This window comes from Salminus brasiliensis, chromosome 16 (genome assembly GCF_030463535.1).
Source record: "Salminus brasiliensis chromosome 16, fSalBra1.hap2, whole genome shotgun sequence".
Lineage (NCBI taxonomy): Eukaryota > Metazoa > Chordata > Actinopteri > Characiformes > Bryconidae > Salminus > Salminus brasiliensis.
Genome location: NC_132893.1, coordinates 2,834,693 through 2,856,520, shown reverse-complemented (window position 1 = coordinate 2,856,520; position 21,828 = coordinate 2,834,693). Strand labels below are relative to the sequence as shown.

The 21,828-nt window shown below is 46.2% G+C and overlaps 1 protein-coding gene across 2 annotated transcripts in view; it reads left to right on the top strand.

Annotated features, from left to right (window-relative positions):
• The first annotated feature begins 8,885 nt into the window (after nucleotides 1-8,885).
• clmpa (CXADR like membrane protein a) overlaps nucleotides 8,886-21,828 on the top strand; it is an 81,490-nt gene continuing 68,547 nt past the window's right edge. For both annotated transcript variants that reach the window (XM_072659375.1, XM_072659374.1), the window contains exon 1: nucleotides 8,886-9,324. In XM_072659375.1, coding sequence (XP_072515476.1) covers nucleotides 9,261-9,324 — 64 coding nt within the window. In that variant the 5' untranslated portion in view covers nucleotides 8,886-9,260. The remainder of the gene's footprint in view (nucleotides 9,325-21,828) is intronic.

Sequence of the window (21,828 nt, the reverse complement as noted above, 5' to 3'; positions counted from 1 at the left end):
ACCCGACGCTGGGGGCTCTGACCCGGCACTGAGGGGTCTGACCCGGCGCTGAGGGGTCTGACCCGGTGCTGAGGGGTCTGGCAGACAGACTGGGTCTGCCAACAGCTATGCGTTCCAGTTGAAAATGATCTTGGTTAGCGAGTTAGCTAATAGTAGCATCCAGCATTGGACAGCATTGGTCAATTTTTATGTCCCTAAAGTTGTCCAAGGATTGCTCCATTTTCCAGATTTAGGGAGATTACCGACACCAAGCAGGTGAGAACATCTTACCATGCTTGTGTTTTTATGGTGGTGCTTATTGAAAGTGCCTCTCTGATGGAGGACCCTGCTGACGGAGGTTATGGCTCCCTTGATGGGAACAGTAAACCGAGATCATCTACGCTGCAAAGCTCGTAACGGAGCGAATCATGTCCCGATGCCGTCCATGCTCTTATTTATTATTCCCTCATCCATATGTATCTGCTGGAACACATCCACTGCTACATGGGAGGGGCTTGATAAAGTGGTAGTCCAGCTAAGGACCAATCAGACTAAACTACCTAATGCTTAATACCGTGTCGGTCCCACCAAAACAGCTCTGATCCATTGAGCCATGGGCTCCACAAGACCTCAGAAGGTGAGGCGTCCTGCTGTGGTGTCTGGCACCAAGACTAACATTAGCCGCAGCAGATCCTTTAAGTCCTGTAAGTTGTGAGGTGGGTCCTTCCAGAGCATCGATGAGCCTTAGGCTCGTGACCATGACGCCCATGACCCTGACGCCCATGACCCTGATGCTGGTTCACTGGTTGTCCTTTCGTGGAGCTCTTTTAGTAGGTGCTGACCACCTAAAAGACCCAGTCATCAGGACATCACAGTTTCTCCAGGAGGAAGCTTGGAGACCAGTGAAAGCTTCAGTGTAAGTCCTACCTGGAGACTCTAACCCCTCACTGATATCTTGACCAATCACCAACCTCCACCTGTCTTTCAAAGACCTCTACTTACACGCCCTCCTTCCTCCCCACCGCCTCCTGCATTGCCCTGCCGGTTGCCCAGGAGGTAGGCATCGCCCCTGCCATCCACATACGGCCGGATCGGCAAGGGACCAGATGTTACAGACCTGGTCCGACGATAAGGCCTAACCCCAGCGAATCACCTTCAAGAACTGAAGACTGTTCACTTGCTGCCCAATATGAAGATCCCACCCCTTGCCAGGTGCCACTTCTGTGGTAACGACCAGTGCACTGTGGCTTTAACATGGGAAAGCATGTGAGATTAATGGCCGTATCTTCTCTGATGGATGTTGCTGGTAATGCCAACATCTGACTCTCCAGAGCAGCCTTATCATTAAAGGCTGCTGCATGACGCTACTTCTGTTCTCGACATTTTTCTGTTCCTCCTCCAGCTGCTCTTTCGGCTCGGGGTGTTTTGGTTCGGTGGCCAGCGGGGAGCTGTTTAAGCTGGCCACTCTGGAAATGAAATGACTGATTGGATTTCTTAATGTCTGTTCTCATGTCGAAGCTTTTCCCTTCACTCAGGCTGATTAGCTCCGGCGTGGAGCGACCAGTAAACAATTCTGATTTAATGCTCCTCAGCTGTTCCAGATTTTCACCAAAGCAATCTGTTTAATTAAAGCTGCAGCGTTAAAGAAATAAATAAATAGAAACTGAAAAAAATAAGCTTATGATTCAGTTCATTTTAAAGTTTATTCACTCTGTAACTGATATAAATGACTTGGTAACTACGGTGAAGCTGGATGAGTAAGTTAAGTACGAAAAGACAAAAGTATTTGGACACCTGCTCATTCATTCAATGTTTCTTCTGAAATTAAGACTATTAACAAGAGCTGATCCTACTTTTGTTGGAGTAACTGTCTCTACTGATCAGGGAAGAAGGCTTTCTACTAGATTTTGGAGTGAGCATTGCTGTGAGGATTTGGATTTGATTGCATTCAGCAACAAGAGAGTTAGGGATACAAGGGTGTTCAGGATGATCACCACCAGTACTGGATGGAGCACTATCCATCATTCCAGAGAACATAGCTCAATGCTGGGGGGCTTTATACCCCATCTAGCCCACACTTTAGATGGCATTAGGCAGCATGGTGCCAGTGGGTTCATGTTTGTTTATCTGCTCAAGAGAGTCCTATTCTATTAGACTGTGTCAGAGATGGCTGCAACCATTGGAAGGGGTGTCCACAAACATTTGGACATGTAGTGTAGCTGTTATGTTGAGGAACAGAGGTGTGGGACCAGGATAGACTCCTCAGTGCCATGCAAAAGTTTGGGCTACAGAGATTTGATGAAGTTTGGGTCAGCGGGGGGTTTTGTGAGGGCACGGCCGATTGTGCTCTCTCTGACTCTGGCTGCTGATGGCAACCTGGCATGGCTTGGGATTCGAACTTGCGAGCCCTCCCATAGTAGAATCTTTCTTTTTACACTCAAAATGTGTTCAGAACAAACATAATACACTAGTTTTGCTCAACTTTATGGCTTTTGGAGATTGGGTCATCTTCTACTCACCCCACTATACTATTCACAGCAACAGAGATTTTGACCAGGAGGGTCATGCCACTGTATATACATGCAAATGAGACATCATCTAATTAACCTCTTGACCCTGAGACTTATTATTCAGGTTTTAATATTGAGGTATTATTGAAGAGCTATTATGAATTATTCAGTAACCGCCCTGATTGTAGTTAATGAGAGCGAGGGACTGAGGTGAGCACCATAATAGGGGTCCTTTGGGACTCAAGGGTTAAATATGTTCTCGTTCACCTAAAGTTATAGCTGTTATTTGAGTGGACACCTGTTCTGTCCCGCAGACCGGAGGAAGAAGGGAACGTGATGGACGGAACAAACCGCAGCATGACAGTCTGAAGGGGTTAAACTGACCCTCCTCTCAGTGGAGTCCGCTTCTCAGTCCGCTTGGCTTTTCAGTGCTGTGCTGCAGATGTGGCTGGTGGGGGCACATTTATCTGTGCGGTGTTTCTTACACCCAGTCGTTCTTCTTCTGTAGAGCTTGTCAAACAAATGGACCTCTGTGGTCTGTCTCCTGGACAGCAGGTAAAACCACTGAACTACTTTTTAATCCAGAAAATAAAGTCAGATTTACACTGTCTACAAAAGAGGCCAAATGGCTCAGATCACCCCAAACGTCTCAGGTCAGTTAGTCAGTCAGTCAATCGATCAATCAATCAATCAATCAATCAATCAGTCAGTCTGTCTGTTTATCTATCAGTCTGTCTGTCTAACAATATATCAATCAATCAGTCTGCATGTCTATCTGTCTACATATATGTCTGTCTGTTTGTCTGTCCATCTTTTAGTCTGTCTATCAATCAGTCAGTCTCTCTTTCTGTATTTCAGCCTATCTATCAGTCTATCTATCGATCAATCAATCATTTAGTCAATCAGTCAGTCAGTCTCTGTTTCTGTATTTCAGCCTATCTATCTATCAGTCTGTCTATCAATCAATCATTTAGTCAATCAGTCAGTCAGTCTCTCTTTCTGTATTTCAGCCTATCTATCTATCAGTCTGTCTATCAATCAATCATTCAGTCAATCAGTCAGTCAGTCTCTGTTTCTGTATTTCAGCCTATCTATCTATCAGTCTGTCTATCAATCACTCATTCAGTCAATCAGTCAGTCAGTCTCTCTTTCTGTATTTCAGCCTATCTATCTATCAGTCTGTCTATCAATCACTCATTCAGTCAATCAGTCAGTCAGTCTCTGTTTCTGTATTTCAGCCTATCTATCTATCAGTCTGTCTATCAATCAATCATTCAGTCAATCAGTCAGTCAGTCTCTCAATCAATCAATCAATCAGGTTTGTCTGTCTGTGTCTGTCTGTCTATCAGTATGTGCTGATCTATGTATCTATCTGTTGTCTGTCTGTCAATCAGTCGAGAATCAATCAATCAGTCACTCAGTCTATCTATCTATCAGCCAGTCAGTCAGTCAGTCAGTCTGTCTGTCTATTTATCAGTCTGTCTGTCAGTCTGTCTATGAATTGATCAATCAATCAATCAATCAATCCATCAATCAGTCTGCCTGTCTATCTATCAGTCTGTCTATATATCTATCTACTTATATGTCTGTCTGTTTGTCCATCTTTTAGTCTGTCTATTATTCAATCAGTCTCTCTGTCTGTATTTCAGCCTATCTATCAGTCTATCTATCTATCAATCATTCAGTCAGTGAGTCAGTCTCTCAATCAAACAATCAATCAAGTCTGTCTGTCTGTCTGTCTGTCTGTGTCTGTCTGTCTATCAGTCTGTGCCAATCTATGTATCTATCTATCTATCAGTCAGTCAGTCTCTCAATCAGTCAGTTACTCAGTCTATCTATCAATCAGTCAGTCAGTCAGTCAGTCTACTTCTGTGAAGCTCTGATTCACAGTGGACTTCACTTGGTCTAGCAGAGACCAATCGGAGAGGGCAGGTATAAATGTAATGTACATAAATCCCATCTGGATATAATTCCAATATGGCCGACACGGAATGACCGGTGGAAATAAGCACTCCGGCCCGGTGAAAAGGTCCAGTGATTTTCCCAGCTGCCCTTTCATTTATTAGGTGATTCAGAAACTTCATGGGTCATGCTGTCCTCACACTCTCCTTTCTAAGCTTCTCCATTGCAGGCTGGATTTGGAGCCAGAGCATTTTGGTTCAGTGTGGTCACCAAGACCCTGTCCACTGATTGCCTCCTGATTGTCCCTTCAGAACGCATCAAGAGAAAACACAAAGCCGGGCCTGCACCACCGCAGGCTGTGCGCTCAGGCCCAGAGAAGGGTCAGCCCCCGCCCCCTTCTTTTCTTTTATGCTCATGAATCCTAGCAGGACAAAAACAGGCCACAAAAGCGGTCAGCGGGAGCAGCGATTCCAGTAAATGCAGTGAAATCCGAAGATAACAGGCGTTTTAGCTTTAGCCCCTCTGTGCGGTCTCGTGCTGTCCTGTGCGGAGTGTGTGTGGTTGGTGGTGGGGGGTGGTTGAGGATTTATCAGTGGCGAATCCTCAGGAATTTCTGGGCCTTGCTCTGTGGGAGGGTTATTAATTGAGCCGTTTGATGAATGAACACTTTGAGGAGAGTTGTGGCTCCCCCTCGACGGTGGGACGGGGAGAAGCTGCAGATTTACAGCAGCCCCGCTGCAGCTGCGCCAGACGCACCACATCCTTCATTTAACACACAGCACGCTGTAAACAGAGGTGCTGAGCGTCTGTATGTGTGTGTGTGTGTGTGTGTGTGTGTGTTGTTTGAGTTTGCTTACATATTTATATTATATACACAGGACATTTTATTGCCAAATTAATAACATAGACATTATTATTATTATTATGTATGGATGCTTATATACATATACATAGAAATAATGTACATATGAGCTATACGTAGATCTACATACGACCAGGTGAGGGAAGGTAGAGGTAGATAGAGGTTAGCTGCTCCACAGTGGAGCATCAGTTGCTCTGTACCACTCTCTACCACTCAGCCCGGGACGTCCTAGACGTCAGGTGACAGGGTTTGCTGCTCGTATAAATAAGCAAGCACCAGCCCGGTGTAGCAGAGTGCAGAACCATCGTCATGGGCAAAGGATATGACATAGAGGCCAGAGGAGAATGACGACCCTAGTGTCATCTGAGCCAAGGGTGGTCATAATATTCTGATATGACTCTGTATATGGGTTAATTAATATTAAATAATACACACAGTCCATATTATGTACTTACATATACATACATATGCATAATACATATCAAATCATTATGTACGTCTGTCTTCATATATATATATACATATATGTAGAGAGAGACATTATTATTATTATTATTGCATATTATTAATGCATATAATACATGTGAGCTTTATTATTAGATTATATATCTCTAGATGTCTCTTTTTATATGTGTATATATAACTTATATATCTATACCATATATATAAATTTGTAATATATATATATATATATATATATACATTATGAATGTATATATACATATGTATAATGTATATATACACATATAAAAAGAGATATATATATATATATAATTAGATATTTAATTGTATATATATATATATATACTTACCTGTATATAATACATAATTAAACACATGTATAACCTCATGTTCTAACAAGGCATAAAAATGTGTGTGTGTGTGTGTGTGTGTGTGTAATTAAGGATGAAATGGGCCTGTAGCCTAAACCTCCGCCACCACTGCACGCCTGCAGCGTCTCCAGCAGTCATTTTGCCGCAAGGCCTAAAAACCAATTTCACACAAAGCCTGTATTTATGTTTCAGTCTGAAGCTTAGCTGCTAATTAATATTTGGCCGGCCGGATGATAACCGCAGCTGCGTGATGACACCACGAGTGTCCTTCTTCTGAGTTATTGAAATCCACTTGAAAGATGGAATTGCTTTGGTGGTTTTAAAGACTCTGGTTAATAAGACGCTGATATAACATCAATGGGCCGTAAAACAAGGTGTCTATTAAAACGTCAGCGCTTCCGCGCTCCGGAGAGCTACGCAGATGTTCTGTTGTTTTCATTTTTTTGCAAGCGCCCCGCTCTGCGTCTTGACCCGAATCGGGATGCTAAGCTAACCTAGCCCATGCTGAATTAATCATGGCGGGGAGAACTTTGTCCTGCCAGGAATAGTCGGCTAATTTGACTGTGGGGGGAAGGAAACTGTAGCTGTAGGTGTTTCCTTGAATACGTAAACAAAAGAGAGCCTCAACTGAGCCACAAAGCAGCGGGTCGGCTCCCCGGCGTCTAACGCAGCAGAATAGACGATGCACACTGATGTGAACCCAGTCACCTCCTTTTAAAAAAAGCCACAAGGAAAGCTAGCCTGGATTTGGGTCTCGGCGGTAATGATGGGCTCCTCCAGGCTGTGATATTTGACATTGATTGAATTTCTGCTGGTTGTCATATCTGGCTTATTTCAACCAGACCATAATAAGAAGAGCTTTTCTTCTGGAGACCTTCATGAATAATTGGATGGTGGTGAAAAAAAAAAAAACAGGCCAGTTTAAGCGTTTGATATTTCGGGTGTTATGACTAAAAATAGTCACATGGGGCTTCTTCTCACTGGGCCTTTGTACATGCGTTTTTACTGGGACCACCATTACAGCCCACCTTAATCTCACATGGGTCCCATCTAGGCCCTGTACAACCCAGATGAGGTCCAAGTTCAACCCCTTCTGATCCCATCACTGACTCAGGTGGGCATCCATATGAGGGGCCAAACCTTCTGGCTCCTACTAGTTGGGCTTACCGATACAGGCCCCACATGGACATGTAAGCTGGGAAACTACACCCCCTACGCCTTCCTGTGAAGCAGTGGAATTATGTTCTCCGGAATGATGGATGGTGCTCCATCCATCAGTATGAGCAGGTGTCCCAATACTTTTGTCCACATAGTTATTCTTAGAGCTGATCCCCACATCTCTGAGGGCTCATATAAGCAACTTTACTTCAGCTACTAAAGGAAGGTAACGGCCCTTACGAGGGCATCGGGTATTCCCCCGAGGGTAGAGGCTAAGTGGACCAAGTGTCCACAGGGACACAATATGTTGGTTTTATTATGTTGACCTGATTGACCTTTGCAGGGTCAGGGCAGTTCGGAGCCCTTTGTCACATCCTATGAGCATCGTCTGGCCCTCAAATCTGATTGGCCCATAATCTGTTGCGTCTGTTAGCTGGCATACCAGGATTCACGTGATGTAGGGGAAGGCCTTACAAGCTAGCCTTTAGCGTCCTAGCGCTGGTAGCGTATTGTGTGGTGAGGACAGTCCTGACAGTGCCATCTATAGGTCAGTGGCATTAAAAATAGCCGTGTGCTCGTCTCACTGATCTGACTGCTATCTGTTCCAACCGTTTCCCCCTGTGAGCTTCTGTGCTTCTGTGCTTCTGGACTTCTTGTGGCCGATTTCCACCGTTATCCTCCTTCCTCCACTTTTCTGTTTTCATCGGCGTCCCTCTGAACTGGACTTAGGGCCTTAGATGGACTCACGTTCATCTTCTGTGCTTCTGTGTAATTCTCAGGTGGCATCTCAGGTTCTGCTTGACTTTGTAAGCTTGTATTGCGCCAGTATACAGCCCTGTTATGTGTCCAAAAGTTTGTGGACACCCCCTGCTAACGAATGCATTCCGCTTCTTTAAGCAGCTCCCATTGCAGCAGACACAGATGCACACATGCAGCCTGTCTAATGCCTGTAGAAGGAGTGTCCACAAACATTTGGACAGCTAATGTACATGCATAGCCCCCCCCCCCCCTTCTTTTTATATATGTTAATGCACAGACCCCATGTATACCCGAATGCTGCACACCAATATGGTGCCAGAGGTGGTATGGTGGTACAGCAGGTGTTGGGTGTGCTGCACAGGTCCAGGGGCTGGGGTCATGGGTTTGACCCTTGCTCTGAACTCTGTCTGTCTGTTTGTGGACACCCCTTCTAATGAATGCATTCAGCCACTTTTACCCTGTAGAATGGGTGTCCACAAACATTTGGACATCTAGTGTGTGTGAACAGACTGAACTTAAACGATTCACTGAATCGTTCTGCAAAATGAATCTAACGCTCCTGCTTCATTTACCACCCGTTTTGAGCCAAACCCCGCCTCCTTCGCTCTGATTGGCCAACGAGTACTTTGGGCTGGGTGAGTAGTAACTATCGGCCAATCCTGGCTCAAGACGACTCGGACACGTCCAGCCAATCCCGGTTCAGGAGGCAGGGTTTGTTGCTTCACACGTGGGAAGTAAACCAGGACCCACCCACTTTGGGCTCAGACTGGCCAATCAGCGCTTCGCTTTGCCTCGCGCTCAGCGAAGAAAGTGTGCGCCTGCAAAACTGCAGAGGTCCCCACTCCTCTACACACACACACACACACACACACACACCTATCTCCAGCACTCCGGGTGTGTGCGTGCGTGCGTGCGCGTGTGTGTATGTATGTGTATGTGTGTGTGAGCGTGTGCGCGCATGTACATGCTTGAGTGTGCGAGTGCGCGCGCGCGCGCGTCTATGCGTGTACTTTAACGGGAGGCTGCAGGACGGAGGCTGGCTCGCGCATCCCCAGCGAAGTGGAAGGGAAGTTTACCGCTGTGGTTCTGAGGGGGAATAGGTGTGTGTGTAAGAGTGTGTGTGTGTGTGTGTGAGATGAAGCCATGCTGGCTGGACACTCTGCCGCCGCACGCGCCGCTCACACCACGTCTGCAACACTGAGACTCTGAGTTCATGTAAAAGAGTGGAGCTGCTTCCGAGAGCACGAGACGCTTTTCATGGGATTCCCGCTCCTCCGCACAGCGCGCGCGATGTCTGCCTCCTTCTGTTCGCTGCTGATAGGTGAGTTTATCTGCAGGGCGCGTGGGGAGGTGGGGGATGAGTAGCCGAAATCTTGCGGTGGTCTTAGGGCTGGACACTGCTGCCCACCGAGAGGCCGGGCTGGTGTGTGTGTGTGTGCGCGCGCGCGTGTTTGTCTGATTCACACACTCTGAGGAATTGAGCTCGTGCTGTGAGTGTGTGACTTATTCCCAAAACCATCACAGCAGTGTTACAACAGTTTGAGTGTGGATGTGTAGCTGATACACACACACACACACACACACACACACACACACACACACACACACATATACACACACACACACACACACACACACACATATATATATATACACACACACTGCACTTTAACTCGCTCTGTCTTGGTTTACAGTAGATCCTGTCTCTCCTCCTGCTCCCCTGTCTCTCCTCCTGCTCTCCTGTCTCTCCTCCTGCTCTCCTCCCGTCTCTCCTCCTGCTCTCCCCCTGTCTCTCCTCCTGCTCTCCTCCTGCTCTCCTGTCTCTCCTCCTGCTCTCCTCCTGCTCTCCTGTCTCTCCTCCTGCTCTCCCCCTGTCTCTCCTCCTGCTCTCCTGTCTCTCCTCCTGCTCTCCTCCCGTCTCTCCTCCTGCTCTCCTCCTGCTCTCCCCCTGTCTCTCCTCCTGCTCTCCCGTCTCTCCTCCTGCTCTCCTCCTGCTCTCCCGTCTCTCCTCCTGCTCTCCCGTCTCTCCTCCTGCTCTCCTGTCTTCACTGTTTTTTTTAACCTTTTCTTTCTTTTCTTTTCTTTTCTTTTCTTTGATCCTTTCATTTTTTTCCTTTTTTCTTTCATCTTTTTTTTCTTTTCTTTGATCTTTCCACCTTTTCCTTCTTTCTTTCATCTTTTCTTTCTTTTCTTTTCTTTGATCCTTCTATCTTTTCTTTTTTCTTCCTTTACTTTTTTATTTATTTATTTCCTTTGATCCTTTCTTTCTTTATAACTTTCTTTCATCTTTCATTTCTTTCTTTTCTTTTATCCTTTTCCCCCTTTTTAATTATTTCTCCTTTCTTTTCTTTTATCCTTTCTTTCTTCTTTACTTCCATCTTTTCTGTCTTCTTCTTTTAACCTTTCTTCTTTTCTTTCTTTCTTTAATTCTTAAATCCATTCTTTCTTTCTTTCATCTTTTCTTTCTTTTACTTTTTTCTTTTCTCTTTTGTCTTTTATCCTTTCTTCTTTTCTGCTTTTCTTTCCTTACTTCTTTAAGTCTTTCCTTTCTTTCTTTTCCTTTTTGTATTCATTTGTTCTTCCTTTCTTACTTATTTGTATTGTTTTCTTCCCTCCTTTTTTCCTCTGTTTTTTAAATACAAATGTATAATAGTATGTAAATCATGCGTGTCTTTAATTCACGTTTGATGGCTTCTTTCATAAGGGCCGCAATCCACAAGTGTTCTCCAGTAAATGTATAAATGTACTCCGCTCTCAGCAAAGTTCAGTATCTGTGTATCAGCCTCCTTCTGTGGCTCTCAGCCTGTGTGTAGCAGCCGTTGGGCTGCTGGAGATGCCGACAGATGGAGGTTTCCGTGTTTGACGGGTGTTCAGTGCGCTTCCGTGTTTCAGAGGTTCAGACCCCGTCTCATGCAGGTTTAGTGACCGGTCAGAGCCTTCGTGAGCCTTCGTGTTGAAACGTGGTCTGCCCAGAGTTGTCCGAGCCAGCAGCCTGGGGAATTTCAACAGGGACCAGGTTCCATTAGGACAAAGCCAATAACTGCATCAACCATTCAAGTCTGACTGTCTGGAGAACACACACTCTTGTGCAGCACACACCCTGACGTACGCCTAACAGTCCTGCCCTCTGCAAAGGTCCACCATCTGGACACTTGGCTGACCTGTTACTGGTCTTTAGTGTGTGTTGTACTGGACACGCTTTCTGCAGTGTAAAGTCAGCAGTATATTTATTTGACGCCTCCCCCTGACTGTGATTGGTTCTAATCACCAAGTCATTTGTTCGTTGTAAGACCTCCCCCTGACTGTGATTGGTTCTAATCACCAAGTCATTTGTTCGTTGTAAGACCTCCCCCTGACTGTGATTGGTTCTAATCACCATCTTGTTTGTTGTAAGACCTCCCCCTGACTGTGATTGGTTCTAATCACCAAGTCATTTGTTCGTTGTAAGACCTCCTCCTGACTGTGATTGGTTCTATTCACCATCTTGTTTGTTTTAAGACCTCCCCCTGACTGTGATTGGTTCTAATCACCATCTTGTTTGTTGTAAGACCTCCCCCTGACTGTGATTGGTTCTAATTACCATCTTATTTGTTGTAAGACCTCCCCCTGACTGTAATTGGTTCTAATTACCACCTTGCTGGCTTTGAGACCAACAAGACCGCCCCCTGACTGTGATTAGTTCTAATTACCACCTTGTTCATTTTGAGACCAACAAGACCGCCCCCTTAATGTGATTGGTTCTAATTACCACCTTGTTCATTTTGAGACCAACAAGACCACCCCCTGACTGTGATTAGTTCTAATTACCACCTTGTTCATTTTGAGACCAACAAGACCACCCCCTGACTGTGATTAGTTCTAATTACCACCTTGTTCATTTTGAGACCAACAAGACCGCCCCCTGACTGTCATTAGTTCTAATTACCACCTTGTTCATTTTGAGACCAACAAGACCGCCCCCTGACTGTCATTAGTTCTAATTACCACCTTGTTCATTTTGAGACCAACAAGACCGCCCCCTGACTGTGATTGGGGTTCTAATCACCATCTTGATTGTTCTAAGACCTCCCACAGACTCTGATTGGTTCTAATTATATATCACTATTTCTGCACAATCACCAAGTCATTGCCCCCCCCATTTTCATTCTTTTGAGACCTCTCCTGACTGTGATTGGTTCTAATCACCAAGTCATTTGTTTATTGTGAGACCTCCCCCAGACTGTGATTGGTTCTTATCACACCTTAATTGTTTTGAGACCTTCTCTTCACTGTGATTGGTTCCACACCACAACACAACACCTCCCCTGACTGCAACTGTTTCTAATCACCAAGTATTGTTTTAGGACCTCCCCCTGACTATGATTGGTTCTAATTACATATCACTATTTCTACAATCTCCCCCTCCCCCCGATTGTCTCAATCACCAATCTCAATTGTTCTAAGACCTCCCCCTGATTGTGATTGGTTCTAATCATTATCTTAATTGTTCTGAGACCTCCCACAGACTGTGATTGGTTCTAATAACATATTACTATTTCTACGATCTCCCCCCACCAGTTGTCCCAATCACCAAGTCATGCCCTCCCCACCCCACCCTTACTCTGATTGGTTCTAATCTCCATCTTGATTGTTTTGAGGCCTCCCCTGACTGTGATTGGTTCTAATCCCACGACACTTCTTCACCTCACCCAGGCAACGGTCGCCTAGAAATAACAGATTTGAGGGCACAGCACGGGCAGGTCAGTCCATGCCACGAGGAGTACTTTCATTAGTTGCATTAAAGCAGTACGCTACACAGGCCGCGCAGGCCGGACAGCGGCCACTCCTCATGGCAGTCGTCCATCCCCACGGCCGTGTAAACAAAGCAAAACAAGTGGGCGGAAAACTGGGGGAGGTGGGGGGCTTTCGCTTGAGTAACGAGGGCAGCATTTGTTTTTCAGCTGTGCTTTAATTATAGGACTCTTTGTTCGGTTGAGCTGTCATCGGTTCGAATGTTATGCTTATAAATTTAATTAAATAATTAGCCTAATTTGGACCCACCCCCACCCCCCAACCCCCCTGTATAAACCTCGGCCCACTAGGCGCTCGCTCGCTTGCTCCGAGACGCTCATCAGAACAGATGTCTTGGATGAACGGCGGCTGCTGGGTGCTTTCGCTGCGACTCTTTGATGCTGTGGTTCTTAAAATTCTGCACCAGATTGCTCGCGAGTGTCTGATCAAAATGTGTTCCTCTTCTTTTTTGATGCTCAATCTGTCGGAGCACTGTAGAGCACAGTAAACCAATCCGTGTGGTGTATCGTGGGCTCCTGTAGGAACTGGGAACCATCTGGAAGCTGATGATACACAGTTCTGCTTTTCGATACATATACATTTCGTCATGCTGTCACGCCAGAAACTTTTGAAAACATCTTGAAAATGGCAACTTTGACAGGAACCAAGACGAGCTCCCAAGAGCACTGTGGTGTTCTAGACCATTGGGCCATCCAAAACATGTTTGGGAACATCCAAAACATGTGAGGTGTTCCCAGTATGCAGAGTTCAGTAGCTACCTAAAGTCTCTTTTGTTTAATCTTAGCTTTAATCTGCACTATTTTTCACTTTACTGTACATCCTGTACACGTGCATTCCTGGACACTACAGACACTTCCTTATTCTTTAGAACTGCACTGCCTCTCTCAGGTGTTGGTGTTGAAAGCATACATATATATTTTACATTTATTTTATTTATTGTTATTATTGTATTGTATTACTGTGATGTATTGTATTGTATTGCCAATTGCTGCTGGCTGCTAAATTTCCATTGGGGTCAATAAAGCATCCATCCATCCATCCAAAGTGTTCCCAGAACTGGCGACAGGGTCATGGGCACCTAGGGCTCATTGATGCTAATATAAGCCAGAGGTGTGGTGGAGTCATCCATCCATCTACCATCCATCCATCCATCCATCCATCCATCTACCCATCCATCCATCCATCCATCTACCCATCCATCTACCCATCCATCTACCCATCCATCCATCCATTCATCTACCCATCCATCCATTCATCTACCCATCCATTCATCCATCTACCCAGCCATCCATCCATCCATCTACCCATCCATCCATCCATCCATCTACCTATCCATCTATCCATCTACCCATCCATCTACCCATCCATCCATCCATCCATCCATTCATCTACCTATCCATCTACCCATCCATCTACCCATCCATCTACCGATCCATCCATCCATCCATCCATCCATCCATTCATCTACCCATCCATCTACCCATCCATCTACCGATCCATCTTACCCATCCATCCATCCATCCATCCATCCATTCATCTACCCATCCATCCATCCATCTACCCAGCCATCCATCCATCTATCTATCCACCCACCCATCCATCCATCCATCCATCCATCCATCTACCCATCCATCCATCCATCCATTCATCCATCTATCTATCCACCCACCCATCCATCCATGCGTCCATCCATCCAAAGTGTTCCCAGAACTGCCGACAGGGTCATGGGAACCTAGGGCTCATTGATGCTAGTATAAGCCAGAGGTCTTGTGGAGTCATCCACCCACCCATCCATCCACCCATCCATCCATCCATCCATCCCTTTAAAGTGTTCCCAGAATTGGCGACAGGGTCATGGTGGGCACCTAGGGATCATTGATGCTAATATAAGCCAGAGGTCTTGTAGAGTCAATGCAAGGTCAGATCTGTCGTAGAGGCACAAGGGGGACGGCCCTACAACGGATTAGTTGGTGTGGCGCAACAGATACCGCCACTACCTGCCAGTGAGCTATTACGTCCTGTTGGAGACCGGGGTTCGATTCCCTGGCCTGGGTGTGACTGTGCTGTGCTACACCAATAAGAGTCCATGGGCAAGACTCCTAACACTGCATTGGCTCTCCTCTGTAATACGAGTTAAGTCACTCTGGATAAGAGCGTCAGCTAAATGGCATAAAAAGGCGGGTGGTACTAATGTTATGGCTGATTGGTGTAAAGTTATAAGGAGTGTTTCAGTCTGGAGAATAGAGGCCATATACTGCGTGGCGCTAATATACAGTCTATTATTATTATTATTAAAAATTAGCATCTAATCTCTATTGTTTTGATATGTATATGATACAGAAATAGTCGTGGCCTTGCTTGAAGCATTGTATGAATGTAAACACTAAGTTAAAGAGAAGATCTGTGCCCTGTCTATATTTAGACCGGCTCTCCAGGGCAAGGCAAAGTATCTGTCAAGTGTGGAGATGACACAAGCCCCTAGAACCAGAGGTTAGGAAGTGACATCTCGCTGTGCACTAGCCCTGCTCTCTCTCTCTCTCTCGCTCTCTCGCTCGCTCTCTCGCTCTCTCGCTCTTCCTTTCCCCATCCCTCCCTCCCTCTTGCTCTGTGGATGCTCGTGTCACGATGACTTGAATAACAACAGCATGGACCAGCAGGCTAGTAAGAGTAAGGATCTGTTGGCTTGACTTATCTGACCCCGCATGTTCGTGGCACAACCTTTCGACGGTAATTAGCATTTACTGTGGGGTGTCGACGGACTTGGCATGCTGAGCGGTCTGGCATTTGACCTCATAAAGTAGTCGTTCAAGTGTGTCTTTTTTTTTTTCATTTGGGAAGCGGTTCGCTTCATTCCTGCACAAGTATTAGTAGCGTTCCTTTGGCCCATTGTGTAATGTCCGCTTGGCTTCAGTGGAAATTCAGGCCTTTAAGTAATGCCTCTGGTGAGGGGGTTCTTCAGATTTGGCAGATTTGGTTTGGTTTGATTAAGACGCTCTGCTCTGATGGTGAGGATCCTGGTAAAAGAGGTCTGATGCAGTTCGACTGAAGTATGAACGCAACACCAAAGACGTCTGAACAGACCAAATCCCTCTAATGTCTTTACTCTTCAGACCCAAACACGAGTTTCTGATGCTGTTTTGACACGTTCTTGAATTTTCCACCTCAATTTTTGTATCATTTCCAGTTCCCGTCAGGTAGCTAACACTAGCGCCTCCAAGCGTGTTTTCAGAACAGGTAGCGTGTTGAGGAGAACAGTTAGTGTTCTCCTCCAAGTGTGTTGAGAACAGTTAGCGTGTGGAGAACAGTTCACATGTAGAGAACAGTTAACATGTTGAGGAGAACAGTTAATATGTAGAGAACAGTTAACATGTTGAGGAGAGCAATTAGTGTTTTCCTCCAAGTGTGTTGAGAACAGTTAGCGTGTGGAGAACAGTTCACATGTAGAGAACAGTTAACATGTTGAGGAGAGCAGTTAACATGTTGAGAAGAGCAATTAGTGTTTTCCTCCAAGTGTGTTGAGAACAGTTAGCGTGTTGAGGAGAACAGTTAACAGGTTGAGAACAGTTAACATGTTGAGGAGAGCAGTTAGCATGCTGGGAAGAACAGTTAGCATGTTGAGAACAGTTAACACGTTGAGGAGAGCAATTAACATGTTGAGAAGAGCAAGTAGTGTTCTCCTCCAAGCGCGTTGAGAACAGTTAACATGTTGAGGAGAACAGTTAACATGTTGAGAAGAGCAAGTAGTGTTTTCCTCCAAGCGTTGAGAACAGTTAGCGTGTGGAGAACAGTTCACATGTTGAAAACAGCTGACATGTTGAGAACAGTTAGCACGCTGAGGAAAACAGTTACCATCTGAATAAGAACATTTAGCAGGTTGAGAAGAACAGTGTTGAGGGGAACAGTTAGTGGGTTGACGAGAACAGTTAGCACACTGAGGAGAACAGTTAACATTTGGAAGAGAACAGCGAGCATGTTGAGGAGTACATTGTTGAGGGGAACAGTAAGTGTGGTAGCACAGTGTGTGTGTGTGTGTGTGTGTGTGGGGGGGGGGGGGGGGTAACTAAATGGGGGAAGAAAATGAGGTGACCGGTGCTCAGATAGACCCGAATACAGAGCAGGATACATCTCACTGAACTTTAGCACAAAATGTATCCATGTGAGAGTTGGTTCAGTGTCTAATAACCGGCATCGGTCTGAGAACGAAGAGAGACCGGAACCACAAGTAAAAACACGGCATTATTCTCTAAAGCGGTTCCGCTGTTACGTGTAGAAGGTCCTAAAATAGCTTCTTAGACACAGCGCTGCTGTTTATTCCTGTGCAGCTAATCGTTTTCAGACGATTGCGCTAAATTGAAGCGCGCTCTCGTCGATTTTAATGTTTACCAAATCAATAATAGAAGATGGCATGCTGGGAGAGGCAGCTGCCTCCACAAAGTAGCTATTTGCCTCCGAGTGCTGAAGAGATGGTTTATGCAAGTACAGTTTGGAGGATCATCCCCAAGGACAATATTAGCTTGAGCACATCAAACGCAAAACTACGAGCGACTGAAGTCAGATGAGGTTCTCTGTGTGTGTGTGTCAGACAGAGAGAGAGGGATCAGACTACTTTTAGTAGTGGAGAGCGGAACGTCACTTCAGGGAGACGAGAGTAGTAGCACTTATAGTAGCACATCCCACACATCACGCGATCACCGTCCAGCGTATTTCCGAGAAAGGAGGTCACTCAATTTCTCCTTCTGGGATCAATAAACTATTTCTGATTCTGATTCTGATCAATAAATATCTGTGATTTGGCTTTCTTTTTAATCCGACAACTAATTTAGAACATTTTAATCAGAAAACTGTCCAATTAGATCAGATTCAACTGAACAAGCTCTCCAATTGGTTGGGACTGAAGAACTAGAACTGAAGGCCTTTGGCTTTAGATCAGGGATGGGTTCATGTTGCTGGGCAGTTTCAGTCCTGGAGGGCCAGATTTCCTACTAAAGCCCACCTGACTCACCTCACCTGTTAACTGCCAGGTTTAGTAGGTCTCTTAGAGCAGGGGAATCAGCAGACTGTGCCATGACCGTGCCATGCCGCTTTGCCATCAGTGGCCGGAGTCAGGGAGAGCACAATTCACAGAGCTCTCTCCAGGAGGTAGATGGCAGTCCCCCGCCTCATCTCTTAGGAGATGTAGGCCAGAACAGGCGTCTCTTAGCTGGTGTGGTTGTGGGGCATGGCAATGCTGCATCAGCAGCAGCTGGAAAAAAGGTGGAGATGTGTTAAATCCTTATCCTCCTAGTGCTGGCGGAGCTACGAACAGGGGTGGCGGGTGGGGGTAGCGTTTTTCACTTTTTCACATAATCTGAATCTATCAGCTGTCTTTTATATTGTGTATAAATTTCGGGATGAACTGGCTTAAAGAAATGCTCCAAAATTCCTTGAATTTCCAATCATTTACATTGACTTCCATTGAAAGTTATAAGGCCTTTTTCCTTCTCCTGTAAAATCACTATTTGGTGATTTATGGTTTTGTTCTGTCAGCAACAATGCAAATAAACACGCCACAAAAATAAGAATACAAACTTTGTATGCGAGTCTGCGTGTGTGTGTGTGTGTGTGTGGCTTGGACCTGTCCCCAGAGGGACGCACTGCTGTCTTTAATTAGCAGAGCACATCACAGCAGGGGACACCCCTCACCGAGAGCCGCGTCAGCCCGCTCTCCGAAATCAGAGTGACATCTACGCCCTCCCACCAGACACACACACACACACACATTCACTCACACAGTCGCAGCACGGACACACTCAACACTTACTCACACCAGAGACGGACTCCGTCTTCACGCAGACACACACACACACACACTCTCTGCCTCTCTGACACACTCCGCCCTCCCCCATAGGCTTAGGCATAGAGATGCCACACTGGCTTGTTATGGAGCCTTGCTTGGCTTAGCATTCATACACACACATATTTTATACACACACACACACACACACACGTTACATGTCATTATCATACATCCTGTTCCACCTGAGCGGCACACATGCAGGAAGCACTCTGGGGACGACGGTGAGAGAGAGAGAGGCGTGTCTGACAGCTGCTCGATCCTCCGAGCGTCAAGTGGCCTCGACTTAGCAAGAAAGGGGGGCTAGACGACGATGTGATGTAGGGGTGGGCGATACTTATTGCTATAGTGAGAAACTACATCCCATTATATCACAATTTGCTTTCCTGCGAGTATCAGATGACTGTCATTTAACAAGCCTATTTACCACCCTGTTATTTTGCCTTGAAATGAAACACACTGATTTTCCAATGAGCTCTGCTCTGATTGGCTCGTTTACAGCCCCAGCAATGGCTCACAAAAACACTGCTGTTGTCCTCTCATTGTGTCCTCTCAGCGCAGTGTGCTGGTTAGCTTTTTAGAGGCAGTTGTGTAATAACTGAAAGTTTGGGAGAAGGACCACGCCCAAACCCCTCCCCTCCATTACTACGCCCTTCTTGTTCTTGTGACGAAAACTTGCACCCCACCATCACCCCTGCTCCTCCTGGTGATCCAATTATACTCAACCTCTACCTGGCAAGGGGAGGTTCCCTCCACTCGAAGCCCTCCAGAACTCCAGAAGCCCAAATTTCTCGAGTTCCCCTTCCTTGCCTTGGCTAGCGTGGTCCGCAATCGCAAAAATACCCTTAAACAATGAATGAGCAGGTGTCCCAATACTTTAGTCCACATATTGCCAACATGCCAACATGGATCTGACCCGCTTAAGCCCAGCTCGGTCTGATACCTCGGGCCCTCCTGGGCTTCTGAATCTTCGGAGGAGGAAACGGGGGGGGGGGGGTTGGCTTGTTGTGATGAACACTTTTCTGCACCAGATGCTCGAAGTCCCGCTTGGCCCTCACCTCGCCACTTGCGGGCACGCTTTTAGTAAGTTGGTCACTGCCGCTTTGAAGTCCACCCTCGGCTGTGACGGCCTTCGGCTGCTTTGTGACCTACAAATCCCAGGGCCTGATGAGAGATGAGCGGCCAAATTACTAGCAGACCGCGGAGGGAGAGGACAGGATGGGGCGAGAGGCTTTCGAATGGTTTCCATTTCCCGTAATTCAGACCACCTGCGTTCACCTTATACGCTCATTGCAGAGAAAGGCAAATATTCTGTTCCAAAATATTTGCCTTTGCTTTTTTTTTCCGTCTCGGATTTATAGGCTGGCTCAGTCGGTCTGGTTTGCGTTGAGGCGTCGGGGGGATGAGGGGGAGCCTTACCTCAGGGCTTTTGGCTGCCTACCTGCAGGACAGCATGGGGATTGTTTGCTGAGAAAACACTCCGGAGAGTTATTAAAGTGTGTGTGATGGCCTGTTTGTTTTTGCCCACCCTGACTTCTGATTCGGAGTGGGTGTTTTGGTGGTGTTGTGTTTCTGGAAAAAAAAAATACTGGGGTCAAAATGTGCAGCCTGCCTTGGGACGTTATTAAATCTGGATCTCGAGACCTTGTTGTTATCAGAACCTCAAGCGCATTAAGCTGTAGTCTAAGAAGTCTAGAAATGTACGGATTGTAGCTATTTGGAGAGGTTTGAACAATTTAGCAGTTACTTGCTTACACCTCGCAACTTCGGAAGCGTTGATAGTTGTAGTTCGGTTCTCTTGGTCCAGCCCGCTAATCTAAAGCATCAACCAGTAGAAGTTAAAGCCATTAGACCATTGTGAACCATTACGGAGGTCCGAGAACCGAGACCCACCTGCTCAGGAAATCTCGGTCTGCTTATTTGGTGCATATCAGAGTTCACACCTTTTGTAAGACTAAAAGAATCTGCAGGTCTAGTGGGGTATGTACCTACCAGAATTGCTCCAAGGAAACGGGGACAACCAGGGAACCGGGGGCAGGATCATAGGTGCTCAAGGCTTATTGAGTGATGCAATGCAGGAAGGCCTCACCTCGCAACATGCAGGACACGTCTTTGTGCCAGAAAGACACCAAAGGATCTACACAATGTTAGGCAGGTGGTTTTAATGTTATGTTAGATTGAGTTCATTTTTGGTGGAGGGATACACCCAGCTAAACAGCCCCCCGAAAAAATGTTCATCAGTTGATCAGCTGGATTGTTTAGCTGGTCTCCAACCTCCAACCAGCTGGTCAACTGGTATGACCAAGCTGGTTGACCAGCTTGACTACGCTGGTTGACAACCAGCTAGGTCAAGCTGATAGATCCCAGGCTTGCCATCAGCAGCCAGAGTCAGAGAGAGCACAGTTGATGTGGGTTGATGGCATTTCCTCCCTACATCACTCCCAGACAGGCATCAATGGCAGTTGGAAAAGAGGCGGTGCTAGTCTTCACTCTCCTAGTTTGGGGGGGGTTGTTGTTGGGGCAACTGGGCTTCCAAATTGGTAGAAAAATGGGGTAAAATTAGAATTTAATGATTTAAAAAAAAGCAAGAATGATGATCTGTGCGAATGTCATCAGCTCTGTAGTATAAGTAATGGCGATTAGCGTTACGCTCTGCGCTCCGTCTGCAAGATAAATGACCCATTGCTTTTATGCAAATGCGGGTGATGGATTGTTGTGTGTTGTATTGCTGTTAGAAGGTGTTTCATAAACCTGAGGAGGCTGACGTGTGGAGAGTAGCTGATGCTGCTGTAGATGTGCTCGCTCAGATGTCTTACTCTCAACAGAAACAGTGAACAGATGGTCCGCTATTTCTGTTTTGGGTTTTTTTTTTCCACGTCGTTACACAAAACTCCTTAATGAAATTGAGCCTTTCCACTGTATCGTGCATACACTTGAACATGTGTGTGTTTGTGTGTGTGTGTTGTATCGCCAGGCGTCCCAACTGCCTTCCTTTCCGCACCAGAAACAGCGAGAAATACAAGGGGGTTCCATTCATACCTCGGCGGTTCTGTTTTCGGGGCAGGTTTCCAGCGACAACGGAGAAGATGTAATTCCCCTTCCTCGTGAATAACGAAACGCCTCGGCCGGCCTATCTTTCAGCAGCACGCCGCCTGCCCGGGAAGAGCTGGCAGCGGGGCTTGCCGGCTGCACTCTGAAAGC